We start from the raw sequence: 24,114 nt of genomic DNA, 5'->3' as shown, positions 1-24,114 counted from the left end.
CTGACATCTTTTTTCTCCCATCAAATTTCAGAGAAAAGAATAAGGGCGTGACGCTTGTTGACCAAAGTTGACGTACCGCACACCCTCCTTGTCAGATCCCGTTGACGGGTTGCTAGCCTCCACAGCTGCACTGATGAGCATTGACGTGCAGCTGCACGTTATCCATTGAGTAACCACATAACGACCTTGCTAACCGTCCCTTCCAGGTTTATTGTTGACAAGGACTCTTGTCTCATCTGGGCATACCAGGTTGAGCAGGCCCGATGACTTTGACCAAAATAGTTCTCAAGGCTGTCGCGGCGTCGCCTGCATACAAGCCATTCAATGTCTCAGAGGGGAGACTCAGGAAAAACTCCTGACTCGGCCTGTGGAATGATGGCTTTGGCGCCCACGCAAGAACAAGGACGGCGCTGATGTTGCCTTTCTTGTCCTGTCCTGGGCAGAATTGCAACTAACTGCCTGGCGCGATACGAAGGCGAAAAGCAACTTTTGGCTTGTCCGCGTGATGTGGTTGCCTTTTGGCGGAGTCGCACAGTGTGACATCCTTACTGGGGAATGGCACCTCGTGCTCACAGTAGCTTCTGTCGGTTGACGGCTTTGGATGCCTCTTTTTCTGCGGCCATGCTGGCAGCTAACCCAATCAGCAGGCGCGGCTTTCGTCTCTGGGGCATCTCAAGCAAAAAAGGGCGACAAAAGGCATAGCAGTGGCGACCTTGAAAAAGGCTGTAAAACAGGTGACACAGTTGGTGGAGAGAAGAGACACGCAGCACACACATATTCTCTATCGGTTTGGGGGTGGAGGCGACCCCCCGTGTCTTTTGGCGGCGAGTCGCATCTTGGCTGGCAGCGTGGTCTCTGCACCTGCCTTGTACATGATGCGCATCTGCTGGCACCGACGGACAGTCTGACTCTTATATAGCGAAGCTGGCTTACTTACACTGATCTCTGACAAGGACATGCACAATGTGCTGGCAAAAGACGGCGGGCCCCACTGGCAGTTCATGCTCGACGGTTGGATTAGGCTTTTGATGAGCCTCAGCCCAACGTCGTGTAACAGGCTGGCCATGTTGTGCGTGCTGCTGGAGAAGCGACCAGAGAAGCCCTCGGCCTCGGGTCTGGGGTACTTTGGACTTGGGGGTTTCCTGTGGCTGCATTCCTAGCGCGGCGCTTTTTATGCCATGATCTGCTGCGACCTTGAACGACTTGGCAGCAGCCAATAGTGGAATAGCGCAGCTTGGGCGAGGATTATTACGTCCCAAAGGCGATTGGCGGTCAGGCCTGAGAGGCTACGAGTGGGCTTGACGTGGGAATGCACAGAATTGGGCTGGCCGACTTGATAATGGCGAATAGCAGGCCTGTGCCCACATCTGCGTCGATCGGGGGCGATACATGCAACTTTTACTTTCCGTTTCGATCCGCCAATAAGACGCCAACGAGAAATGTTAAGCGGACAAGGTTCTTCTTGTCTTTTGTCTCGAACTTATCGCCGTGCTGGTGGCTATATATTACTGTCTATAGGAGAATAGCAGGGATGACCAATCCGCTGATGGATCAACTGTAGCGTTACACTACTGATGCACCGTGTAGACAAGAGATGAAGGGAAGATTGACTCAAACGATTGTGCTAGTAGAGAACTGACGCCAACATGCGACTATTGACTTTCTACAAGATGTATCCGTACATCTTTGAACAATTTGATGTCGTACGGCGGCTCATGGATCGGTTGCACGGCCTTACAAATATCCGCGACGCGGTGCTGCTGCGTTACAAGGCCGCGCTCAGACACGACAGACAGAGTATCCGTACCCCAGCTTCTATTGGCCGGCCTCGTTTGGAAAGGTACAACGGTTCAGCCCAATTCACAGTACCAGAGCTTGCAATCGATATCACAACTACAACCGCATCGTCAATCCCAGTCTGTTCGGACAGTGCTGCAGCGGAATACGGAAAGTCATTGGCTCGGCCGGCCGCAACTGACAAACTGCAGAGGAAGCGCTGCTCCGCATAGCGCCGTCTGGAACTAGCGACTTTTGCCTCCCCTCCAACCGCACCATTGATGGCCTGCAGTGTTTGCGAGCCTCCTCTGCCACCCGCATAATCATTGGTGCTGCACGATTGCTTCAGACATCGAAACGAGGATTCGCTCAGACAAGTACGCAGTTTTACATCGACTCACTGCATCGCCTGCAATCTGCGCCTCAATTTCCGTCGCCTGCCCCCCGTCAATGTGGTCATGAAGGATGACGAGAACGCGACGGTCGAGATGCAGAAAATAAAGCTGGAGGTCGGAATCAACGGCGTCGCCGCGGCGCACCATGCCGAATCCACGACGGCCGCCATGACGGACGCGACCAAGGGCATCAAGCTGGAGAGCTCGAGATCCCCGTCGACAGAGGGGGCCAAGTCGCGAACAGATGGCAATGGAACCCCAAACTCGTCACGCCCGCGATTGTCGCGCAAGTCGTCGCGCAAGGCCACCCCGACTCGAGAACCGACCCTGTTCGACCATTTCCCCGATATGACCTCTGAGGCCTGCAAATCCTTTCAGGTCATTTCTGACTGTCTCTATGGCTCCAAGCACCTCGGCTCGACGGAAAACGACGCGTTTGACTGCGACTGTCGAGAGGAGTGGCGTAAGTTGGCCCACCGCCCCTAAACCTGCCTCGTGGCCAAGTCGCAGATTACCTGGTGATGCGCAGCTGGGAAAATTGAGCTCTACTGACATTTTTCAATCCTGCAGAGGATGGCGTTAATATGGCATGCGGCGAGGACTCGGACTGCATCAACCGCGCGACAAAAATGGAATGCAGCGAAACGGCGGGCAACTGCGGCGGTGGCTGCCAGAATCAACGCTTTCAACGAAAACATTACGCCGACGTGTCCGTCATCAAAACGGACAAGAAGGGATATGGCCTTCGCACCGACGCCGATTTAGCCGCCAACGATTTCATTTTTGAGTATATTGGCGAGGTCATCAACGAGGCCACGTTTCGACGGCGCATGCTCCAGTACGATCAGGAGGGCATCAAACACTTTTATTTCATGTCTCTCAACAAGAATGAATTTGTTGATGCAACTCGAAAAGGCAATCTGGGGCGCTTTTGCAACCACTCGTGCGTCCCCAACTGCTACGTGGACAAGTGGGTGGTTGGCGACAAGCTGCGCATGGGCATATTTGCGTTGCGCGCAGTTTCTGCCGGCGAAGAGCTTGTTTTCAATTACAACGTCGACCGGTACGGCGCTGACCCCCAACCCTGCTACTGCGGCGAGCCCAATTGCCTTCGCTTCATCGGTGGCAAGACTCAAACGGAACGAGCCACCAAGCTTCCTCCTGCGACCATTGAAGCACTTGGTATCGATGTTGGTGATGGTTGGGACACGACTGTTGCTAAAAAGGCGCGCAAGAAGCGTGCCGACGAGGATGACGAGGACTATGTCGGCAGTCTGCAGGCACGTCCCCTCGACGAGGAAGATTCCCGCAAGGTTATGGCTACACTCATGCAATGCAAGGAAAAATGGATCGCAGTCAGGCTTCTCGACCGTATTCAGCAGAGCGACGATGAGCGGGTCATTCACAGCGTCATGCGTATGCACGCATATCAAATCTTCAAGACGACCCTGCACACGTTCAGCGACGACCACAACGTTGTCTTGCAGGTGCTTTCCATCTTGGATGGCTTCCCGCGTCTGACGAGGAACAAGATTCAAGACTCGAATATCGAGGCCACCGTCAAGGAGTTAACTACATCAGAGCACGAAGATGTTGCGTCAAAGTCGAAAAAGCTCCTGGATGACTGGAGCAAGCTAGAATTGGCGTACCGCATTCGTAGGCGCAAATTCGAACCTGGCATGCAGACCCAAAGTATATACGAGGATCGCAGGGGCCCGGCGCGTGAAGGAGACGCGACTGCAGTCACGCAAACACCACAGAACAAAACCGCATCCCAGCCCATCAATGCTCCCAAAGGGCCTCGCAGCAATATACCACAAAGAAACGGCAACTTCCAAGCCGGAAACAGCTCACGTCAACGGCAACGCTTTGGCAACAATGGACCTCTACCGCAAGGCTGGTTCTCTGCCAAAGACGCCGGCGGCAACATGTACTATTATGACAAGCAGGGCACAACGACGTGGCAGCGTCCTACACTTCCCGCTGACCAGACGCCCAAGGTCCCCTCCAAGGCCCAGCAGGAGCAGCTGATGATTCAGAACATTATCGCGAGAGTGACAAAAGAAGGCACGCCGAAATCCTCAACGTCGCAGCAGTCACAATCTTCAGAGACGCCAAACAAGGACTCTCGGTCAGAGAAGTGGCGAGCACTGTCCCAAGACAAGCAAATGAAGATTTATGAAAACACTGTACGAGCCCGTCATCGGGGAACAAAAGACTCTCCCTCCAATTTTCCTTTACTGACATTGTTTCAAGGTCTTTCCTCATATCAAATATGTTTTGGATAAATTTCGGCATAAACTGCCAAAGGACGACCTAAAGCGTTTGGGAAAAGAGCTGTCCAAGAAGTTGGTAGCTTCAGACTACAAGAATAGCCGCGTCGCCGATCCGACGGCCAAACTGCACGAGAAGCAAGCCCGCAAAATCAAGACGTATGTCAAGGACTTTTTAGACCGAGCAGTGCACAAGTACGAAGCGCAAAAGAAGGAACAGGGTGCTGGTGGCGAGACTGGTGGCTCTACGGAGAACGCTACGGCAGACCTTTCCGGCGCTGCCGACGACAAGGGCGACGACGCCGAGCTGAGCGACATGGACATGGATGATTCGCCAGCCAGCCGCAAGCGCAAGCACGACGATGTTGCCGACACTGAATTACCGGACGCGACGCCTCCCGCCGCCGACGGGCCAGAGATGAAGCGCCTCAAGGAAGACGAAATCGGCGCGGCGGCGGCGGCGATGCCCAGTCCGCCACCTCCACCACCACCGCCACCGCAAGACGAGGGCGTGGAGCTGACGGAAGAGCAGCGGGCGCTGCGGGAGCAGGAGCGGGCGCTGGAGCGTGAAAACGAAGAGGCACAGCGGTTAGAGGACGAGGCGGCGAGGACAAACGGAGAGCAGCAGCAGGAGCAGAATCGAAAACAGGAGGTTCTGAGTCACTAAGCCCTGCCTTGTTTTCTTGCAGTCATTTGTCAATCATCAGTCTGGGGAAGGAGCTTTACTTGGCGGTCCAAGTCCTTTTTTTCTTTATATTTGCAAGATGGTAGCACAAAAGAGGGAGAAGAGCAGAGGAAAATGTGTAATTGGTGGGAGAGATGGACTGGGAAAAGAGGGAGACTGTGGGTGGGTGAGAGCATGGCGGAAAGGCGAAAGATGCATTGATATCTGACATTTTTTTTTCTTCTTATTTATGCTATTCTCCGGTCTTTTATAACAAAAGCGCCTCGACTTTTTTTCTTCTTTTGCACCGAAAACTTTTTTTATGCTCGAACCGGCTGTCCTGGTATTGTTTTCCTCATGGAAACCCAGTGTGGTGGGATGCTTGCTTGCTTGCTTTTGATATACTTGGAACCTGGCAAGGAAAGCAGGAAATTTGGATAGACTCGCTTTTCCATGGCTCGCAGGTTTTCTCATTTGGCAAACAAAGGGGGACACGGAGCTGTGTACACAATACATTACACTTTTTGTTATACAGTTGTGCTTGTCAACATGTGCTGGGGTATATATACAATAATGTACCTGTAAATAACGAGAAAAACGCCCGTGTATGCTATATACCAGTCTCCCAAACGCCGAAAATCAAACCGCTTTTTCCATCTATATGACCATGTTTTTTTTTTTTTCGCCGTCCCCCTCAATCGCTAAAGTCATCCTCGCTCGACTCTTCCCCGTCTTCGTCCTCGTCGTCATCACCACTCCTCTTGCGCTTCTTCTTGCTCTTTTGCTGCTGTTGCTGCTGCTCTTGCGCCCTCGGCTTCCTCAACACGTCTCCCTTGCGTACAAACACAAAGCTCCTCGCCTCTCTCTCCTCTCCACGCCACGCACCACCAGCACCACCACCACCACCACCACTTTTTTTACTCCTAACCACGCCCAGCGTGCGCGCGTGCTTGTAGCCCGGATACGCGGCCGCGTGGAATTTAAAGCTGGCGTCGGCCTGCAGACCAACGTGCCGCGCGAGGTCGCGCACGTTCCACAGCGTGTAGGGCTCGCCCTCAAAGACGGTGACGACGACGCTGCCGCCGGGCGCGAGAGTTGGGCCGGCGAGAATGGCCCGGAAAAAGCCGACGAGGAGCTCTTGGTTGTACCGGACTTGCCGGTTGACGTCGGTGGATTTGCCGCCGACGTGGGGAAAGTTGAAGAGGATGCGGTCGAAGCGCGGGGCGCTGCGGCTGGTGAGAGATGGAGGAAGCTTGGTGGCGTCGACGTTGTAGAGGAGCTTGTTGGTGGTGGGTAGGCGGCGGGTGTTGTGGGTGTCGTCGTCGTCGCTGTCGAGGTCGCTGGCATTGTCGATTGCGTCAGGTACAGCGCTACTCGGCGGTGCCTCCACCACCTCCTCCTCCTCCTCGTCATCGTCGTCATCGTCATCGTCGTCATCGTCTTTCTGGTGATGTGATTTCCCATCGGCGGCGGCGGCGGCATCCTTGTCCTTGTCGTTTGTCTCGTCGGGCGGCGGCGGCGGCGGCTTCTCGCCGTGAAAGACGGCAATGTTGGCTTCTGCCGATGGGTACTTGGCCACGAGCTCCGCGCGATTCTTATCCAGCACCGTCGCCGTAACGTTTCGGCAGCGGTGGTGCCGCACCAGCGACGCCGCAAAGCTCAAGTCGCCCTCGCCCACCAGCAGGATGCGGTCCTCGGGATCAAACGGAATGGTGGGGTTGTCCAAGTTGCGCTGCAGCTGTCGCTGGCGCTGTTCCTCTGCCTTTTTATTTTGCTTCTTGGTCTGCGACTGCGACTGCTGCTGCTGATGCTGCTTGGACGCGTGTGCGCCGCTCGAGGGGCCGGCGGCGGCGAGTGGCTTGTCTGAGTGACGGTTGGGGATAAAGGCGCGCGCAGTGGGCTTGGGTTTGCCGTTGGCCTGCTGCTTCAAAAGAAGCTTGCGCCGCTTGCAGCCCATCTTTTTGCCCTTCATTTTGATTTTTGAGGGGATGGGCAGTGTTCTCGTGAGGTATTATGAATAAGAAGAAAAGTTCTTGTGGAAAGGGAAAAAAAAAGTGGTGATGATGAGCGGCAGATTTTCAAGACAACTGTGGAGCTACAAGGTATTTAGTCAATTAGTTGGCATTTCCCAATTTGGCAATTGGCATTTGACAGCTTGTATATATCATTATTAAGTTTAGCACGCGGATATCTTTTCTTGACAGTCTTGTTAATCGAGAGCAAATGCAAGAATTCAGTTCCCCAAGCGGTATCCTCAGCTTACAGAGAGAGGGTCATGACAGCAACACTCAATTTATTTGGTACAGCTAGGTTTTAAATCAAGAAAGAATAACCTGGCTTGACGTCTGCATGGTGCATTGGCAAAATTTTGCAATTTTACATGCCTGTAATTATTTAACCTCCGGAGTTGGTATACGAAGCACGCTGCGGCGGTGGACACTACGACCAAGCACGCGTGTTATGAAGCATGTCTCACTGAAAGGCGGCGAAAGATGATAGACTAGTCGACATTGTCAAAAACTTTTTTGTTTGAATAATCAACTTTTTCCTGTGTCCCCTCCCGTCAAGTATCTAGATATATGTTAGCCCATTTCCATCTCTTCCAGCCCCTCTCATAATGCGCTGCTCCGCCTTGTCTCTCGCCTGAATCGACTCCCATCTCTTGATGAGCCACTGGGGCAACAGACTGAGCCAGTAATTGTACACGCGCCCGTGCCAGATGGCATAAATACGATGGTCGCCCCGATACGTGAGCCCCAAGGCATGCATCCGATCCCAACTCCAGTGCAAGACGCCGAGGTGGGCGTACTCGCATGCCGGGAGCCTATGCAGAGCAGACACAACGGGAGCCATTCCAACGTCATCCCCAATGAGAAACCAGTACCCCTCTGTTTCCGGGTCCATCTCATCCCATGCCAGCTCTTCAAGGCCAGCGGGGGGGTGCTTGAACGATTCCAAGTAGCTCTGCGCCGCCCGCGCCAACGTTCCGCGCGGCAGTGTCGGAAGAGGCATCGTCGCCGGCAGGACAACGGCCTCGTTGTACGGCGCATCCATGTCTTGCGGCGGGAGGTGCATCACGGCCAGCCCGTGGTCGATTGTCCAGAACGTGCCGGCCCAGCCGTTGCCGAAAAAGTGTTCCAGACGCAGGTCAGAGTCCCTTTCGAGCTGCGCCAACTCTGCGCAGATCCACGCGTCGCCCTCTTGCTGCGCCTGCACGAGCGAGCTGTGAAACACGCAAAGCCACAGTCCTTGCATCATGCGCAGCTTTTCGGACCAGCTGGGCGGCGCCAGGTACTTTGCCGATTCCACGCGCTTCCAGCGGCCGCTCTTCCACGAGCAGAGCCGCTCGATTTCCGGGTACAGCGTCGGAAAGGGGCACAGCTTTTCCTGGATATTGTTGAGGTTGGTCAGGCAGTGCTCCAAGATGCAGTGTGCCATTGCGTGAATCTTGCGCGCCAGGCTGATGAAGCCGCGGACAAACTCGGCGGACACCGCATGCGTGTTGAATGACGATGTACAGTGTGCTTGGTCAATGTAGCGCATGAGACGAAGAGTCATGCGTCTCGATCGGGTTCCAGATTGCAGATCCCAGACAGCCTGCACGAGTCCGAGGAGCGGATCGGGCATGCTGTTGGTCAGGATGGTGTCGACGACCTTGACGGGGTCGACGTGGAAAGCGGCACGCAGTTTGCGCGAGGTGCACATGAGCGCCCATGCTGTGTCGAGGCTGCCGACGTGCAAGTATATCCGAAAGAGGATATCATTGGGGAGCTCGAGCAGGTGTTTGATGCGAGCCTCACGCAGGCGGCGAGCCTGGCCTCGGGTCAAGGCCATCTTGCAACGTGCGACAAGAGTGTGAAGGGGGGAAGGCGTAGAAAAGAGCGAGAAGGATCGTCTTTCATTTAGGATTTCAGAGCTCGGGGCTCGCAGTTATATAACAAGTCAATAGTCGGTTGGAACTGAGATTGGGAGAAACCCACAATGGTCCTCCCGGTACAACCATGACAAGACATTGTATAAGACATCGTATAGAGGCCTGGACGTATTGCACATCAGAAGCGTACAGGTAGAAATGCGACCATCGACAACAGAAGCTTCTTTGTTTCTATTTTGTTTGTCTATCTCTTTCATATTGCTATTCTTCTTTCTCAACACGCTTCTAGATTACATAGCTATTCAACAGATGGCGAGAATAGGGTCCACCACTTGGTCCAGGAAGCTGTCAGCAACCAAAGAAAACTTGCTGTGTCTCTGTGGCTTCTGATAAAGGCAAGAGGCTTGCCAGATGTGAAAGAGCCCCTCGCCCGAAATAGAATGTCACGTCGCAGCCGTTCTGTTTGGGCCTTTTTGCACCAACAGCTCCGCGTCTGGGTACAGCATGTCGTCTGTGCCGAGTATGACAGACACGGAGGACAGTCCCCTGATTGTGCCGTTGACGGTGGTAATCCAAGAGTTTTTACGGCACGCCGGGCTAGCGAGAGCATCGTGTCTTTTTCGGGAGCCACGACGAACAGGTTCTGGTTCGTCATTGTGCCGTCAAGTAGGCGTTTAACCCCGGCATCCATTGGCCGGCTGCTTGGGACTTAGAGTAAAACGTGACACTGGTGGAGACTTCCATGGTCCACGAACGGCATGTCGTCTTTGGTGGCGGCCAATTTTCTGTCGTACAGCTTCTGCAGCAACATGTCGTACATGGCCACCGGCTTGTGACTCCGGCGCGAGCGGGTACACGGGAGACGGTGACACGGGCGCCAAGCTTCCGGGGCTAGGACAAGGACGAAATCCCCAGTGCAGAGGACCTGGCTCGAAAATGAAACGAGCCATCGTGAGAGTAAAGGATGTCGTCTTCTTTGGGCGTCACATGAAAGACGCGGTAACCGCCAGACCTCGGCCTCTTCAGTTTCAAAACTGCGCGCGCGCACCTTGTCGCTCGGCTTGCAGGCTGACCTCGTGGCGCTCCATATAAATAAACTTCTGGCGTGGTACACGATTTTTGGTTCTTTTCTGCAAATGCTTGTAGGTCTTGAGCTAGGAAATGTTCTCGAAGAGAAGATTTGCTTTCCCAGCTCGGGGCATGTTTTGCAAAATACGCCATCTAGTAATGAGACTTTGGTCCAGCCATTTCCGCGTTTACCATGACAATAGCGCAGAAAATTTATTACAGACTACCAAGTCTAGAAGAACCAACAAAAGTGTGGGATGCGAGGCAATGATGGCTCTGCTCGACAAAAAAAAAAGTTGGAGTTGAAGTGGATGTTTTCAGGCAGTTGGACGAGATTCACGTTGCGCGCTTCGAGTGATGATGGAAGTGGCGGATTTTCTCTTCTTTTTTTATCTTCTTCTTCTTTTTTCCCCCTACTTTAAGCAAAGTATTTTCTTCTCATGATTGGGCTTTTCTTGTTGGCTTTTCAACTCAACTTGCATGGCCTTAGCAATTTGGTGGTTGTGACGAGGCTGAGAGTTGGGCTCGTCAAGATGTAAATTCGCCGCCCGAGTATCTTTTGCAGATCTCGAATCGCCAATGTAGGTCAGCCCTGCTTGCATTCTTCCATGCAAGCTCATGAGCGCATCAGCCGCTTTTAGAAGTCGATTGAAGTGCCCGAGTCGAGGCGAGGACGGAGCAGCTCCCCCACGTTTTAGTTACTCCTCATTGCCAAAATCGGCAACTCCGCCAGTCATACACACACATGATTGATTGTTGCCATTCCGCGAAAGGAGACTTTCTCGGCGCAATCAAAACTCGTATACAGTTTATGAAATATCTGTTAGTCATTTGATCATCAATGTTTTTTTGTCTGTCTGTCGACCGGCTCCATGGAACCGACCTTGTCCTACTCCATACCCTGTCAAAGCCCAAGTCTTCAATGCTCCGAGGTGAAAAATACAACTATTCTCGGATTATAATGTCGAGTCCATGGCAAATGAAATCATGAGTCTATATATCTGTGTAGCTACCACATTGGCTACGCCCAAGTCTCGCTCATCTTTGTCGGGCAGGCCATTGGCTTCATCGTCGCCGCCGTGTTCCTCGACAGCCTGCGGCAGCGCCTCGGGCACGCGCGCACGCTCGGCCTCGCGCAGGCGCTCATGACGCTGGCCTACGTGCCCATGGTCGCCGGCGCGCCGTTCCCGGTCGTCGTGCTGGCCTTTTTCCTCGTCGGCTTCGGCATCGCCGTCAACATTGCCATTGCCAACACGTTCTGCGGCCGTCTTGCCCGCGGCACCTTTGTGCTCGGCTGCATGCACGGCTGCTACGGCCTCGGCGGCGTCTTGGGCCCGCTCGTCGCCACGTCCATTGTCGCGGCCGCCGGCGCGCCGTTTTGGACGCGCTACTACATACTCACCATGGCTGTCTTTGCGCTGAGCATTGGCGCCGCTGTGTGGGCGTTTGGTGGCTACGATGAGGAGCTGAGCCAGCGGCAGCAGCATGATCATGGCGCGGATGTGGACGCGGACGCCGGGTCGTCGTCGGCGGCGGCGGCGACGACGGGCAGCAGGAGGAGAGACGCGCTCTGGAGCATGGTCGGCTCGCTGCGGACACGCCTCGTGCTGCTGGGCTCCATCTTCATCTTTTGCTACCAGGGCGCCGAGGTGTCCATCTCGGGCTGGGTCATTTCGTTCCTCATCGAGGCGCGCGAGGGGCGCCCGGCGTCGGTGGGCTACGTGACGGCGGGCTTCTGGGGCGGCATCACGCTCGGCCGCTTCCTGCTCGTGGCGCCCGCGCAGCGCATCGGCGAGAAGAGGTACGTGTACGCGCTCGTCGTCGGCGCGCTCGTCTTTGAGCTCCTCGTCTGGCTCGTCCCCAACGTCGTCGGCAACGCCGTCGCCGTGTCCATTGTCGGCGTCTTGCTCGGCCCCGTGTACCCGTGCGCCATGTCCTCGTTTCTGCGCGGCATGTCGCACAGGCAGGCTCTCAGCGACATGGGCGCGATTAGCGCGTTTGGAAGCATGGGCGGCGCCGTCTGGCCGTTTGTTGTCGGTCTGCTTGCGCAGGCTGTCGACACGTGGGTTCTTCACCCGATTGTGATTGTGGCCTTTATCGGCATGTTACTATGCTGGTTCGGCATTCCCGAGGAGAAGAGACGAAGCGAGTAAAGAAAGACAATCTCGTCAATAAACATATTCTGACTATAGTTGGTTACAAAGTGTACACAATATCGTTCCATCATAAAATCTCTTCAAATTGAGCGAAGCCTTAGACGCAGATCTGGGCTGTAATGTTGACGGGCTGTGGGCAGTGAAGGGTACGGGTACCCCTGCTGTAGCAGTTGTAGTCGTTGGGAGCGCAGTCAAAGGACTCACAGCCGGGGCCAGCGCTCAGAATGTTGTGCTTATCAGCCCATGGGTTGCCGTGCACGTTGCTAAACTCGTCTGCATCATTTGTTAGATATTCATCTTCAAAAAAGGTGTGCATGCCTGAGCGTCGGGGACTTACAGTAGGCCGTGTCAGGGTTGCTTGAAAAGGAGTAGCCGTACTGGAGAGCATTGTCAAAGTTGCGAGAGTCGGAGATCTTGACAGTCTGTAATGTGCGTTAGCTCAAGGTTATTGTTCGTTTGCGCCAAGAGAGCTCGGAGAGGAGCCGGTAGATTGATCAACACGTACGCTGCCTCCGGGGCGGAAAGACTCTTGCCAAGGCTGCTGGCCGGGCTCGATGGCGGAGGCTGGACCGGGAGCGGAACCGTCGTAGGGGAAGGACTGGACCCAGATGGTCTTGTCGCAGTGGTTTTCGACAGAGGCGAACTGGGCTGAGGCGAGGCCAACAGCAGCGGCGATGGAGAAGATGGAGGCCTTCATGTTGATTGTAGTTGGTACTTGTGTGTAGATAGAAAGGGAGCTTGGTGGATGTGTTGATTTGGAGATGTAGATGCTGATGCTCGAACCAAAAGCATGGGGAGGATCATCTACACCTTTATATACTTTTTATGATGGACAATGTACTTCGGCTCGTCGCGTATACTGGGAATTGGGGGCACACTAAGCTACAGCCGATTCCGTAGGGCTGGCCACTCCTCACGCCGCAACGTCAGGCATTCGAGTTTACGAGCGACTTGTTGCCGTAGGATCGCAAACGCCAAGTCTCCGCGGCAGCCTCCTTGCCTCCCCCGCCCGAGCCTAGCTCCGTCGGATACGAGTAGAAGGGGGGATATTTTCGTATTTCGCATAAATAGCTCGAAAAGCATAGGCCCGATCAGCGGCTGGCGAGTCGGTGGCTAAAGCTTTCACCGATCTCTGCCGCTTTATTGCCTGGGCCGCATGACATCACTTGCAGCCTTTTTTTTCGGGGCTCGCGGATCTTGGCGCGGCACTGTTGCGCCAGGAAAGCCGGCCTTGGCCGGGCAAAGTGGCAAGGTAGCGGTCGCATCGGCAAGTGTAGCTCGGTGGAGTGGCGGCAATCTCGACTCTCTTGCCTCACCTTGAGACTTGGTGTCTTTTTTTAGATATTGAGTTCAAGGATTCTAGCGATGAAATCCGCGGCTATGCGAACAACAAGAAGAGTTTGGCGGCTCATCTGGATAAGTTCGACAAGATCGGCTCTCCTCAGAACTTAGAAAGAATCCAAGGCTGGGGCTGAGGCAGGCTGCACACTATTTTTAGCAACTAAATCTGGGCGAACCCCGCAAAGTCCATCTTCTCAGCTCATATTACTAACAGCAGGGATCGCTCGTTTTTGGACCCTACTGGGAATTATGATGGTGCCAAGCCATACTATTTCCGGCTTGCCTGGCCATCATGACTCTTTGCTTCTTGCCTGTCAGACGGCATGATTGCGGAATGGAACATGGCGTCACAGGACTGTCATGGGTTCGTATAAAGTTTTAAGCTGAACTGTCAGACCCATGTCTCGCGGAAATAGACTCCGAGTAGCGGCAGCCTTACAAAGAAGAAGAAGAAACGTTGCTCGTTTAATTTTTTTTTTTTTACTTTTGGTTACCAAACTGCACCTACTCTTGAGACATTCGTAAACAATAACGTATGAAACCATTGGCCTCGAACAATGACGCAGAAGGAGGCTGTGGGCAAAGTGTGTGGTATCGGGCTTTTTCCGAGAATTGCGAGAAGCCGATCGTGGTAGAGCCGCACAGGCTAATGCAAGACGAATCAGAAAAGATCGGCCACCATCCAGGTGCATTGTGCATTGTAAACAGAGACAAGCTATGCGATGTACCGTAAGAGAAGAGAGATGTCCCTTTGACAGCAACAATCTCCCTCTCCACGGAGTTCTTGACGACACTGCACTCCAGATTGATTCACGGCCCAGGCCGCCAAGGTTCATCAGGCGGCGGGCAAGTCAGCTGCCGGCGGCGGCATTCAGCCAGATATCTTGCAGGGTATCAATTCAAAATTGTAACTAACTTCTCTAATTTTAAATTTTCTTATTTTGATTGTATGTTGTAAAGTACTCCGTACGAGCCAGGGCGCGCGTGATTCGATGTGTGCCATCCATGAATCTCTAATTTCCTTTTACGGCTTCCTTGGTCGTGTTCACATGTTGATAGTATCATCCTCTTAGATGCGTCCTCGCGCGGCTTCTTGTAGGGTGATGGTGCCGGAAGCAATGTCCTTGACGGTTTGGCTGATGCTAGTCCAGTCGCGAAAGGTAACAAACGGAGTCTTGGCGTTCTCGCACCAAGTGACGAGATCTTTTCAGGGTGTTAGTTAGCCAAGCTGGCAAAAGGTCTCTCTTTTCTCAATGCGAAATTTACTTACCCCTGCCTTCTCTGGCGAAGAGAAGATCCGTTTCCTTTGCTGCCGACAAGTCGGACACGCCGTCACCGGCGTAGAACATGACGGGGCGCGACGGCAGCGACGAGTATTTGCGAATCTCAAGGGACTTGTCGTGGCCGTGAATGCTGTCGTCGTGAAAGACAATCTTCCAGCCGCCCTCCTCGTTGATGCTGCGGCCCTCGGCGGCGGGCGCGACGTTGTTGCTGACAATCTGCAAGTTCCAGCCCGGGCCAAACGTTTTGTCGAGCAGGGCGCGGATGACGGGCTCCATGCCGCCGCTGAGGATGACAATGGGAACGTTGTTGTCCTGCGCCCAGTAGTAGAACTCCTTGAAGCTGGGGTCGAGCTCGACGTTGGCGAGGATCTGCCGCAGGCATTCGTCAAAGGGCGTCTTGACGCTGTCGAGCATGCCGTAGAAGACGTCGCGGAAATGGGCGCGGCCGACCAAGACCTTGCCGTTGTCGGCGTCGCGCTTGGCCTTGCCGAAGCCGAGATTATCAATCATGTAGTCATTGGAGTCGCCCAGGGTGACTGTGCCGTCGAAATCGGTAAAGAAGATGAACTTGGGGTTGGTGGCCATGGCCGGTGTGTCGGTTTTGATGGAGCCCATGGTGTCGGTTAACTAGAGGATGCGACTGCGCAGCGATTGGGCGACGACCGTTGACGAAAAACAAATCGACAAGTTTATGAGGAGGGAAAATAACACGCGCTCTGTGCGACTGAGACTTCCAGATAGCAAAAGTGGTATGGAAGAAAGAGAGTTGGCGCAACCGAGTCAGAAATGTTCATCTTGATCTGTTCCGGAATCGCTGAATCGATAAGAGAAGACAGTTCCACAAATTGATGAGAACCAATCCACAAAAGTAGTACGAGCCTCATTCATGAATGGTCTGCTTGGCTCAACTGAATATTTTGTCTTTACAATTTCTCTTATCGGTTGACGCCGGCACAACGTCACACTACGGGGTGTTTGCTGACATAGCCCCTAAAGCGTCTTCCGTTTGCAATGTCTTCTTGCTGTCTAGTAACACTGTCAAGTCGCTCAGATATGTTAAAATAAGTCTATTTTAGCTCCTACACGTGCCAGATGCTCTGATAGTCTTACTAGACAGCAGAAAGACATTTTCTACGTGACAGCGTATTATAGCTATGTTAAAAAATACCCCTCGCTCGCGTAGGGAGGAATTAAAGGGTCTTTGAGAACTGCCCCTCCAAAAGCCAATGCCCGAGGCCGGGGTTGTGCGCCCGACCCCAACAAAGTTCGCTCTTCGCACTGTACGGCCCGCCAAAGCTGTCAGGTACAGGCCTGCTTAGCTCGGCCTGGTCCTGGATTGCAACTTTACGGTGTTGAGCCTTGGCACGAACACTCACTTTTTTTTTACTCTCTAGCGATAAATCGGGTGGACAGACGCTGCGTGACAGCGACGCCTCAGTAGCTGCCAGATCAATCGCTCGCCGTGATGCATCCCCTGATAGCGACAGCCGCTCGCGTTACGTCGCAGAGGAGCGTTACCATGGCTGCGGTGGCTCAGCCAGCGATGCCTCGGATGGCCGTCATGCGACTATATTTTCACAATCACGACCTCGCTTCGGCTCACCGTCTGTACTCGACACCATCGCCGCCTCTCCCGCCTCCCGACAAAGATACGCAGGCGGCTCGGGTTGCCGCCGCCAGCCTGCCCTCGACAGCCGAGAGCCGACGCAGCACGCTCAACCTCAAGTTCAGCGAAGCGATGGACCGGCTGCAGGCGCGTGCGCTGACGGCCTCGCAGACGCTCAACGATGTAACGGGCTACTCCGCGATTGAGGCGATCAAGGCGGACAATGACCGCATGGAGCGGTCGCTGGGCGAGGCGCAGGAGAGGGTGCGCAGCGCGCGGGCGGCGTACCGAACCTCCAATACGAAGCGGGCGGCGACGCAGCGTGAGGTGACGACGCTCCTGGCGCGCAAGGACATGTGGTCGCCGACGGACCTAGAGCGGTTCACGGAGCTGTACCGGACGGACCACGAGCTGGAAGGCGCGGTAGTGGCCGCGCAGGGAGCACTGACCGAGGCCGAGACCGAGGAGCAAAGCCTGAACCAGCGACTCAACGCGGGCATTTTGAAGCGCTATCACGAGGAGCAGATCTGGAGCGACCGCATCCGGCGTGCCAGTACTTGGGGCACCTGGGGCCTGATGGGCATGAACTTTGTGCTGTTTGTGCTGCTGCAGTTCTTTGCTGAGCCGTGGCGTAGGAAAAGGCTGGTGCGCGGCGTTGTCGAGCACGAGAGAGATGTGCTTGAGGGCGTCAGGACGGACATGGAGGCGCTAAAGGCCGACCTCGAGATCAAGTTGGAGGCGGCGCTGCGGCCCGGCAAGGAGGAGATGTTAGCGCCGCTTGTTGCGCCGGCTGCGGCGGAGGAGGCGGCGGCGGCGGCAGCAGCGACAATGCGGATAAAGGTGCCGTCGCCGGTCGCGCAGACGACTTGGGGCGAGTTTCTGCAGGACCCGGCGCGGTGGAAGCTTGCGGCCCTGGATCTTTGCAGCGAGAGGCAGGTCGATCTCCGGATGAAGGACGCGACGACGCTGGTGCTCCAAGGAGCCATGGCCGGCGCGGCGATTGTGGGCAGCATAGCCCTGTTGGCAGCCCGGTAAGCCACGTGCAATACGGCAAATACCTGTACATAGATTCCATTTCCCCTTTAGCATCGGGTTGTAAGATAGAGAGCATTGTCGTAGACTTGTACTATGAGCGAATTGGACCCTTTGATTTCATAATTATGAGGCTGTGGCTGTCAACGGCGACCTATCAGACGAAACGAGAAAAATGATTGAGGCCAGGACTCGGAGTGGACTTCTGTCGTCATGCCGCTATGGGGTCCGTGGCGCAGCCAGAGTCCTCCTTCTTCAGGGACACTACGTTGTATCCTGGTTAGGAAAGGGGGACAATCGTACATGAAGTGATTTCATTCTGAAAGGAAAATCGGTTCATTGGCGAATTGAGTGACTTGTGCACGCCTAAGCCCCTCCCATCTCGGCGGCAGAGCCGACAGACGCACGACGTCACCATGGCCAGAGTCCCGCCCGTGTTGGCTTTGGAGGAGGCCGCCGAGGTCTCTCCTTGGTTGTTGACTTTCTTGATGTTTGGAATCGATTGTTTCAAGTGTGCTGGTCACGCGCGCAGTTTGATTTGAGGCCTCCGTGGTGCAAACAAAAAGAAAAAAAATCCACGCAAACGTAGCAGTTGCTGGGAGACTAAGGGGGGGTACGAGGAGCTATCGTGACCTTTGCCGCAATTGTCTGTGCTTCTGAATGAGGACATGCAGATTCTATGACACATTGATTTACAAGTTTTAAGACAGTCGGAGCATATCGATCCGGTATTATAATATCGAGAAAGAAAATTACGTTTTCTGTATTATGAATTCGATTTGGCTTTTTCTTCTTCTTCACATGTCGTTAGTAGTTCACAAACAGCTGCAAGCTCGTCGGCGCATCTCGCGCGGGGGGAGAGGATTTACAGTGGGCAGTGGTGAGGGGCAATTGCCATTTCGAGTCGCAAGTTTCATCAAGCAGGGGTCTTGGTTCGGCTATTAGTAACGATTTCGCTAGTTGATGAAGGTTTGCAAGAGCACGAAGAGGAAAGAAAAAACAATCAAATAACCGGGGAAAAGAAAGATAATTAGGGCTTGCATAGCCATCGGCGAGGACAGTCTCAGGCGCAACTTGCAATATGCCCAGGTAGGCCAAGATGGGCGCGAGTGACGCCACGATGGTGGGGTTTGTTGTTGTTGTGGCGCGGTGACTTGTGTTGAACTCTTGACTGTTGACCGGCTATCTGGCATCTGGGTAGGATAGGCTTGTGTGAATACTGAGGAGGTAGGACGAGTTGTACTCCGTAAATTTCAAGTAGTGCAAGCTGGAGCAGACATCTTGGGCGCGTACCTGCCAATGCTAGGTACCTAGGTACCAGTACAGCTGCCATGTAGGTATTTACGGCATGCACGAGGGGCACTGCAGGTGAAAGAGATGCAGGTGCCTGGCCTATCTGGACAATGGCGGGATGGGACTATCGACAGCGACCAAATGGTGCAACAGCGTTCTGCGGTCAGTAGAGGATGATTTATTTACTTGTTTATTTCCTAGCTTTGGAAAAGGAGAAAAGTATCGGACAGTTGGTACATAGATTAGACGCTAGGTACCTTACTTTATCACCCTTCCACCCACGGCCAGGTTCACAGCGATACTTCATGTCAGTGGGCCTGTGGCACAGCTAAAAGGAAAAACAGGACAAAACCCCGCCAACCCATTGCATTGCCCGCGGTGTCCGCTTACCTCTTTTTGCATGGCTGGTTGCCCGCATTGCCCGCCGCTTCCTGCTATTTGCCTAGGTAGTTACCTTTGCCTGGGTTGCTATTGCTACAGTACCTGCCATCTGCCTGCCTGGCGCTTTCCACTGTCCACCCCCTCCCTCCCCCATCACATCACTGACGACATCTTTCCCACTTCCCACCACCACCATAAACCACCATCCGCCAGGCTGCCGACCATTCATCCTCCTCCAGTCTGCATCCACCTCTCTCGTGTCTCGTGTTGCTGCCCGAACGGACACAGCGACAGAGTTACTTCATCAGACTGAGAGCTTCCCGATAAAACGGCCCTTTCTCCCGGCCCTCTTCGTCTGAGCTCCCCTCCACGCCATTGGCTCGCCCCTCTTGTTATCTTTTTTTCTAGCTACTACTAACTGGCCAACTTCATCTTTACACCACCACCCGTCGAACCGTCGACCCCCGACTCAGAGACGCTCTGCTGCTCCTCTCATCCTCTTGAGCAGAGACTTTGCGGCTGCCATAGCTCCACGCAGCTTCACCCCAGACCCCGTCGTCTCCTCTGGTTCCAAACATTCCGACGTCTTGCGCGAACGCATCGCGCCCCAACAGCCATCATGAACGAAGATCAAGCCATTCTCGATATCCAGCGCAAAATCGAAAAGGAGCGCGTCCTCATGACCGCTGCCAACAACATGCGCTCCCAGACAGACAACGATGCCGTCCGCTCCCGCCTAGACTCACAGATTCGCGACGGTCGCCGCAACATCCAGTTCTTCGAGGAGCGTCTCAATGAGCTTCAGATGCGCCGCGTTAACCAGGGCGTCGCCAACATGGCTGTCCGCGACGATGCCGATGGCCCCCCGCCCCCTCCTCCCAAGGATTCCTCGCTTCAATACAGCCAGATCGGCCAGCATGGCGATAGGATGCCTTCCCACCATCCTTTTACCCCTCAGCCCCCCGGTGCATCCATGCCCAAGGGCCGGCCCAACTTTACCAAGCTAGGTACGAGCTTCCATCTCGCCCCCGCCAACCCTCCTGTGCCTTTTGGTCTCTTCATCTTTCCAACTGCCGCCTCACCTTGTTCTCTATCCATTTCGCTAACTGCCGCCTGGCAGATCTTATCAAATATGATACCCCCTACCTGGGCCCCCGTATCCAGCTCATGCTCTCCCAGCTTCAGTTTAAGCTCAATGTCGAGGAACAGTACCTCAAGGGCGTCGAGAAAATGGTTCAGCTCTACGCAATGGAGGGCGACCGCAAAAGCAAAGCCGACGCCGCAGCTAGAAAAACGGAAAGCAAGCAGAAAATCCTTCTCTTGAAGCAGGCATTGAAGAGATATGAAGAACTGCATATTGACATGGACAATTCGGATACACCCGACGGTATGTCTCCCTACAAATCTCGCACGCCTCTCTACTGCCCCACGCTAATTACTGACTTGTTAGATGATTCGATCAATACTCCGAATCTTCGCAAGCCTCTCAGCGGCTCCCTCGCCATTCGCATAATCGCCGTGAACAATGTCGATCACGCCGCCACCACACGCTTCTCCCGCGGTCCTGAAACCTTCGTCGCTGTCAAGGTCGAGGACACCGTGACAGCCCGCACCAAAGTATCCAGAAACGACCGTTGGGAAAATGAATTCCACACCATTGATGTCGACAAGGCCAACGAAATAGAAATCATTGTCTACGACAAACCCGGAGAACACCCCATGCCCATCGGTTTGCTTTGGGTCAGAATATCCGACATTGTCGAGGAAATGCGCCGTAAGAGGATCGAGGCCGAGATGACTAGTTCTGGTTGGGTCTCTGCCGACAAAATGGGCAGCATTGGCGCCACGGCCCCTGCTCAGTTCCCCATGAGCCCCTCACAAAGCTCATTTGGCGCTCAAACCGCCGGCGCTCAGGGCGGTCACCAGCCTGGTGGCGCTTATGGGGCTCCTCCATCCCAGATTAACGCCGGCCCCATTGATGGCTGGTTCAACCTTGAGCCTGCCGGTCAAATTCAGCTGCAGATTAGCTTCGTCAAGCAGAACCGAGACAAGCGCCCCGTCGACGTCGGTCTCGGCCGAAAAGGCGCTGTTCGTCAGCGTAAGGAAGAGGTCCACGAAATGTATGGTCACAAGTTTGTCCAGCAGCAGTTTTACAACATCATGCGTTGTGCTCTCTGCGGCGACTTCCTCAAATATTCAGCCGGCATGCAGTGTGAGGACTGCAAGTACACCTGTCACACCAAATGCTACCAGAGTGTCGTCACCAAGTGCATCAGCAAGAGCAACGCCGAGACCGACCCCGAGGAAGAAAAGATCAACCACCGCATTCCCCACAGGTTCCAGCCCTTTTCCAACGTTACCGCCAACTGGTGCTGCCACTGCGGTTACATTCTACCATTTGGCAAAAAGAACTGCAGAAAGTGCACAGAATGCAGTCTCACAAGTCACGCTAATTGTGTGCACCTTGTCCCAGACTTTTGCGGCATGTCAATGGCCGTGGCGAACCAAATCCTACAGGGCATTCGCACACAGCGTCAAAAGGCCAAGACGACCACCAACCTCACGGATAGGACCCTGCGCAAGATGAGTACCCCTGGCTCTCAGACGGGCACACCGACTTCTGCCGTCTCCTCCCCGACCGGCTCCGCACAACCCCCGCAGATCACTCCAACAACGACGGAAGCAGCCGAGGCCGCTAGACGCATGTATGCAAATCAACAGACGCCCCCGCAGCAGCGACCAGCCCCGGGACGCGCGCCGTCAAGCACCAGCTCAGCGGCTACCGCTGCTTCCTCTGCAGCCGCTGCGGCTGCTTCGGCTGCTATGTCCGGCATTTCAGCGCAGTCAAACCAGTGGTCCGACTATGGCCGATATGGCGGCTATGGTCAGCAGCAACCAGATGCACATGCTGCCGCTGTCGCTTACGGGGCTCAAATGCAAACGCAGCAGCAGGGGCGTCCCTACAACCCGGCTGATTATGCAAATGTTAACACCGGCTACGCTCAACAACAGCAGCAAATGCAGCCCGCTGCTCAGATCCGCCCTGTGCAGCAGATGCCTCCTCCTGCTGCCCAACCCGCTACCCGCCCTGCTGAGCCGGTTTCGCCCCAGAAGCCATACCAGCCTCAGGCCGGCCAGCCTGGTGGACGCAAGTCCCTGCCTCTTGCCACTGATCCCGGTACTGGACAGCGCATTGGCTTGGATCACTTCAACTTTTTGGCAGTTCTAGGTAAGGGTAATTTTGGCAAGGTCATGCTTGCCGAGACCAAGAAATCCAAGAAGCTCTATGCCATCAAGGTCTTGAAGAAGGAGTTCATCATTGAAAATGATGAAGTTGAGAGCATGCGCTCTGAGAAGAGAGTCTTCTTGATCGCTAATCGGGAGCGCCACCCGTTCCTGACCAATTTGCACGCCTGTTTCCAGACGGAGACACGTGTGTACTTTGTCATGGAGTACATCAGCGGCGGTGATCTCATGCTGCACATTCAGCGCGGGCAATTTGGCGCCAGACGAGCACAATTTTACGCTGCTGAAGTCTGCCTTGCTTTGAAGTACTTTCACGAAAACGGTGTTGTCTACCGTGATTTGAAACTCGACAACATCATGTTGACGCTAGACGGACACATCAAGGTTGCTGATTATGGTCTTTGCAAGGAAGACATGTGGTATGGCTCCACCACTGGCACATTCTGCGGTACACCCGAGTTCATGGCACCTGAGATTTTGCTGGACAAGAAATATGGCCGCGCCGTCGACTGGTGGGCTTTTGGTGTCTTGATTTACCAGATGCTCCTGCAACAGTCGCCATTCCGTGGTGATGACGAAGACGAAATTTATGAAGCTATCTTGTCAGACGAGCCACTTTACCCGATCAGTATGCCCAAGGAGTCAGTGTCTATTCTCCAGAAGCTGCTCACACGTGAGCCCAGCGAACGTCTGGGTAGCGGCCCGACGGACGCTCAGGAAGTCATGAGCCATGCATTCTTTAAGAACATCAACTGGGAAGAAATCTACCTGAAGCGTGGCCCGCCGCCATTCAAGCCTGCGATTAAGAGCGCAACAGATACAAGCAACTTTGATTCCGAATTCACCAGCGTCACTCCTGTGCTCACACCGGTGCAGTCAGGCAAGTCACCATCCCCATTATCACGCTCGAGCACTACCACTAACAAGATGTACAGTTTTGTCGCAGGCGATGCAGGAAGAGTTCCGTGGCTTTTCATACACGGCTGATTTTGAGTAATCGAGCGAGTCTTGATATTTAAAATTGTTTAATGACGTGAAGACAAATGAAACTGACGAGAGCATGATGGGGTTTATGCTATGGGGCGCATGCAAGACTTTTTATGCGGGTGCATACTCGGAGCGGGAGTTGCCAGATGGCGGTCAGGGCCAGCGTGACCACACAAAAGAAATTCATTCGTTGAGATGATATCCCCACACATTACGAAGCCATCACCGACATTCATTCTCTTTGTTTGATTTTATGTCGAAAATACGCGGCTAGCCATACTTTACAAGACACATGGACGTTTGAGCGTCGTCCAATACCAGACAGAGCAGAGGCGGCACTGAGCATTGGGCTCGACTGAATTTTTTTTTCTTCTTCAACGAGCGGGACATTTTACTTGTTGTGGGTTTTTATATCGTTCCTCTCACTTTTCGTTTCTTCGAACCTTTTTAATTTCCTTCAGAGCTTGTGGTGTTGGATTTTTTTCAATTGTTCATAATTGGTCGTGTGTGTTGTGTTCCTCTTGACAAAGCTGGCAGACCAAAAAGCGATTTTCATAAATAGGAGAGGGAAAATGACAATTACGAGCGAAGAAGAAACATGTGCATTTGACTAATTCCATGGCGGTGTTTTCTCCAAGCCTTCTTTTGCAGCATGTGACACACGTCGTAACTAGCCCTCAAGTACCTAATCCGTAGTCTGCACAAGGGTTACTACGGAGGAGATGAGCTAAGGGTCTAT

General features: G+C 54.0%; 8 protein-coding genes across 8 annotated transcripts; 4 read left to right on the top strand and 4 right to left on the bottom strand.

Moving 5' to 3' along the window:
- Positions 1-2,234: 2,234 nt before the first annotated feature.
- Positions 2,235-5,111, top strand: BBA_07013 (SET domain-containing protein; the record flags this gene model as incomplete). Its single annotated transcript, XM_008602110.1, has 3 exons — positions 2,235-2,634; positions 2,742-4,360; positions 4,428-5,111. 3 exons carry the CDS (start codon positions 2,235-2,237, stop codon positions 5,109-5,111), a joined length of 2,703 nt encoding a protein of 900 aa, XP_008600332.1.
- A 691-nt stretch (positions 5,112-5,802) lies between these two features.
- BBA_07012 (uncharacterized protein) lies at positions 5,803-7,080 on the bottom strand (the record flags this gene model as incomplete). Its single annotated transcript, XM_008602109.1, has 1 exon — positions 5,803-7,080. The coding sequence occupies one exon, from the start codon at positions 7,078-7,080 to the stop codon at positions 5,803-5,805; it is 1,278 nt and encodes a 425-aa protein (XP_008600331.1).
- A 599-nt stretch (positions 7,081-7,679) lies between these two features.
- BBA_07011 (uncharacterized protein) lies at positions 7,680-8,942 on the bottom strand (the record flags this gene model as incomplete). Its single annotated transcript, XM_008602108.1, has 1 exon — positions 7,680-8,942. One exon carries the CDS (start codon positions 8,940-8,942, stop codon positions 7,680-7,682), a length of 1,263 nt encoding a protein of 420 aa, XP_008600330.1.
- Positions 8,943-9,791: 849 nt separating this feature from the next.
- Positions 9,792-12,203, top strand: BBA_07010 (major facilitator superfamily transporter; the record flags this gene model as incomplete). The annotated part of the gene is made up of 2 exons (XM_008602107.1): positions 9,792-9,814; positions 11,060-12,203. The coding sequence occupies 2 exons, from the start codon at positions 9,792-9,794 to the stop codon at positions 12,201-12,203; spliced, it is 1,167 nt and encodes a 388-aa protein (XP_008600329.1).
- A 100-nt stretch (positions 12,204-12,303) lies between these two features.
- BBA_07009 (alkaline foam protein B precursor) lies at positions 12,304-12,903 on the bottom strand (the record flags this gene model as incomplete). The annotated part of the gene is made up of 3 exons (XM_008602106.1): positions 12,304-12,479; positions 12,544-12,628; positions 12,712-12,903. The coding sequence occupies 3 exons, from the start codon at positions 12,901-12,903 to the stop codon at positions 12,304-12,306; spliced, it is 453 nt and encodes a 150-aa protein (XP_008600328.1).
- Positions 12,904-14,616: 1,713 nt separating this feature from the next.
- On the bottom strand, positions 14,617-15,445 carry BBA_07008 (2,3-diketo-5-methylthio-1-phosphopentane phosphatase; the record flags this gene model as incomplete). The annotated part of the gene is made up of 2 exons (XM_008602105.1): positions 14,617-14,750; positions 14,818-15,445. The coding sequence occupies 2 exons, from the start codon at positions 15,443-15,445 to the stop codon at positions 14,617-14,619; spliced, it is 762 nt and encodes a 253-aa protein (XP_008600327.1).
- Positions 15,446-16,349: 904 nt separating this feature from the next.
- On the top strand, positions 16,350-17,471 carry BBA_07007 (She9/Mdm33 family protein; the record flags this gene model as incomplete). Its single annotated transcript, XM_008602104.1, has 1 exon — positions 16,350-17,471. The coding sequence occupies one exon, from the start codon at positions 16,350-16,352 to the stop codon at positions 17,469-17,471; it is 1,122 nt and encodes a 373-aa protein (XP_008600326.1).
- A 2,290-nt stretch (positions 17,472-19,761) lies between these two features.
- Positions 19,762-23,375, top strand: BBA_07006 (protein kinase C; the record flags this gene model as incomplete). Its single annotated transcript, XM_008602103.1, has 2 exons — positions 19,762-20,149; positions 20,263-23,375. 2 exons carry the CDS (start codon positions 19,762-19,764, stop codon positions 23,373-23,375), a joined length of 3,501 nt encoding a protein of 1,166 aa, XP_008600325.1.
- Between the last annotated feature and the right edge of the window lie 739 nt (positions 23,376-24,114).

Source organism: Beauveria bassiana (assembly GCF_000280675.1).
Source record: "Beauveria bassiana ARSEF 2860 unplaced genomic scaffold BBA_S00022, whole genome shotgun sequence".
Classification (NCBI taxonomy): Eukaryota; Fungi; Ascomycota; class Sordariomycetes; order Hypocreales; family Cordycipitaceae; genus Beauveria; species Beauveria bassiana.
This window is presented reverse-complemented; position numbering and strand designations above follow the sequence as displayed.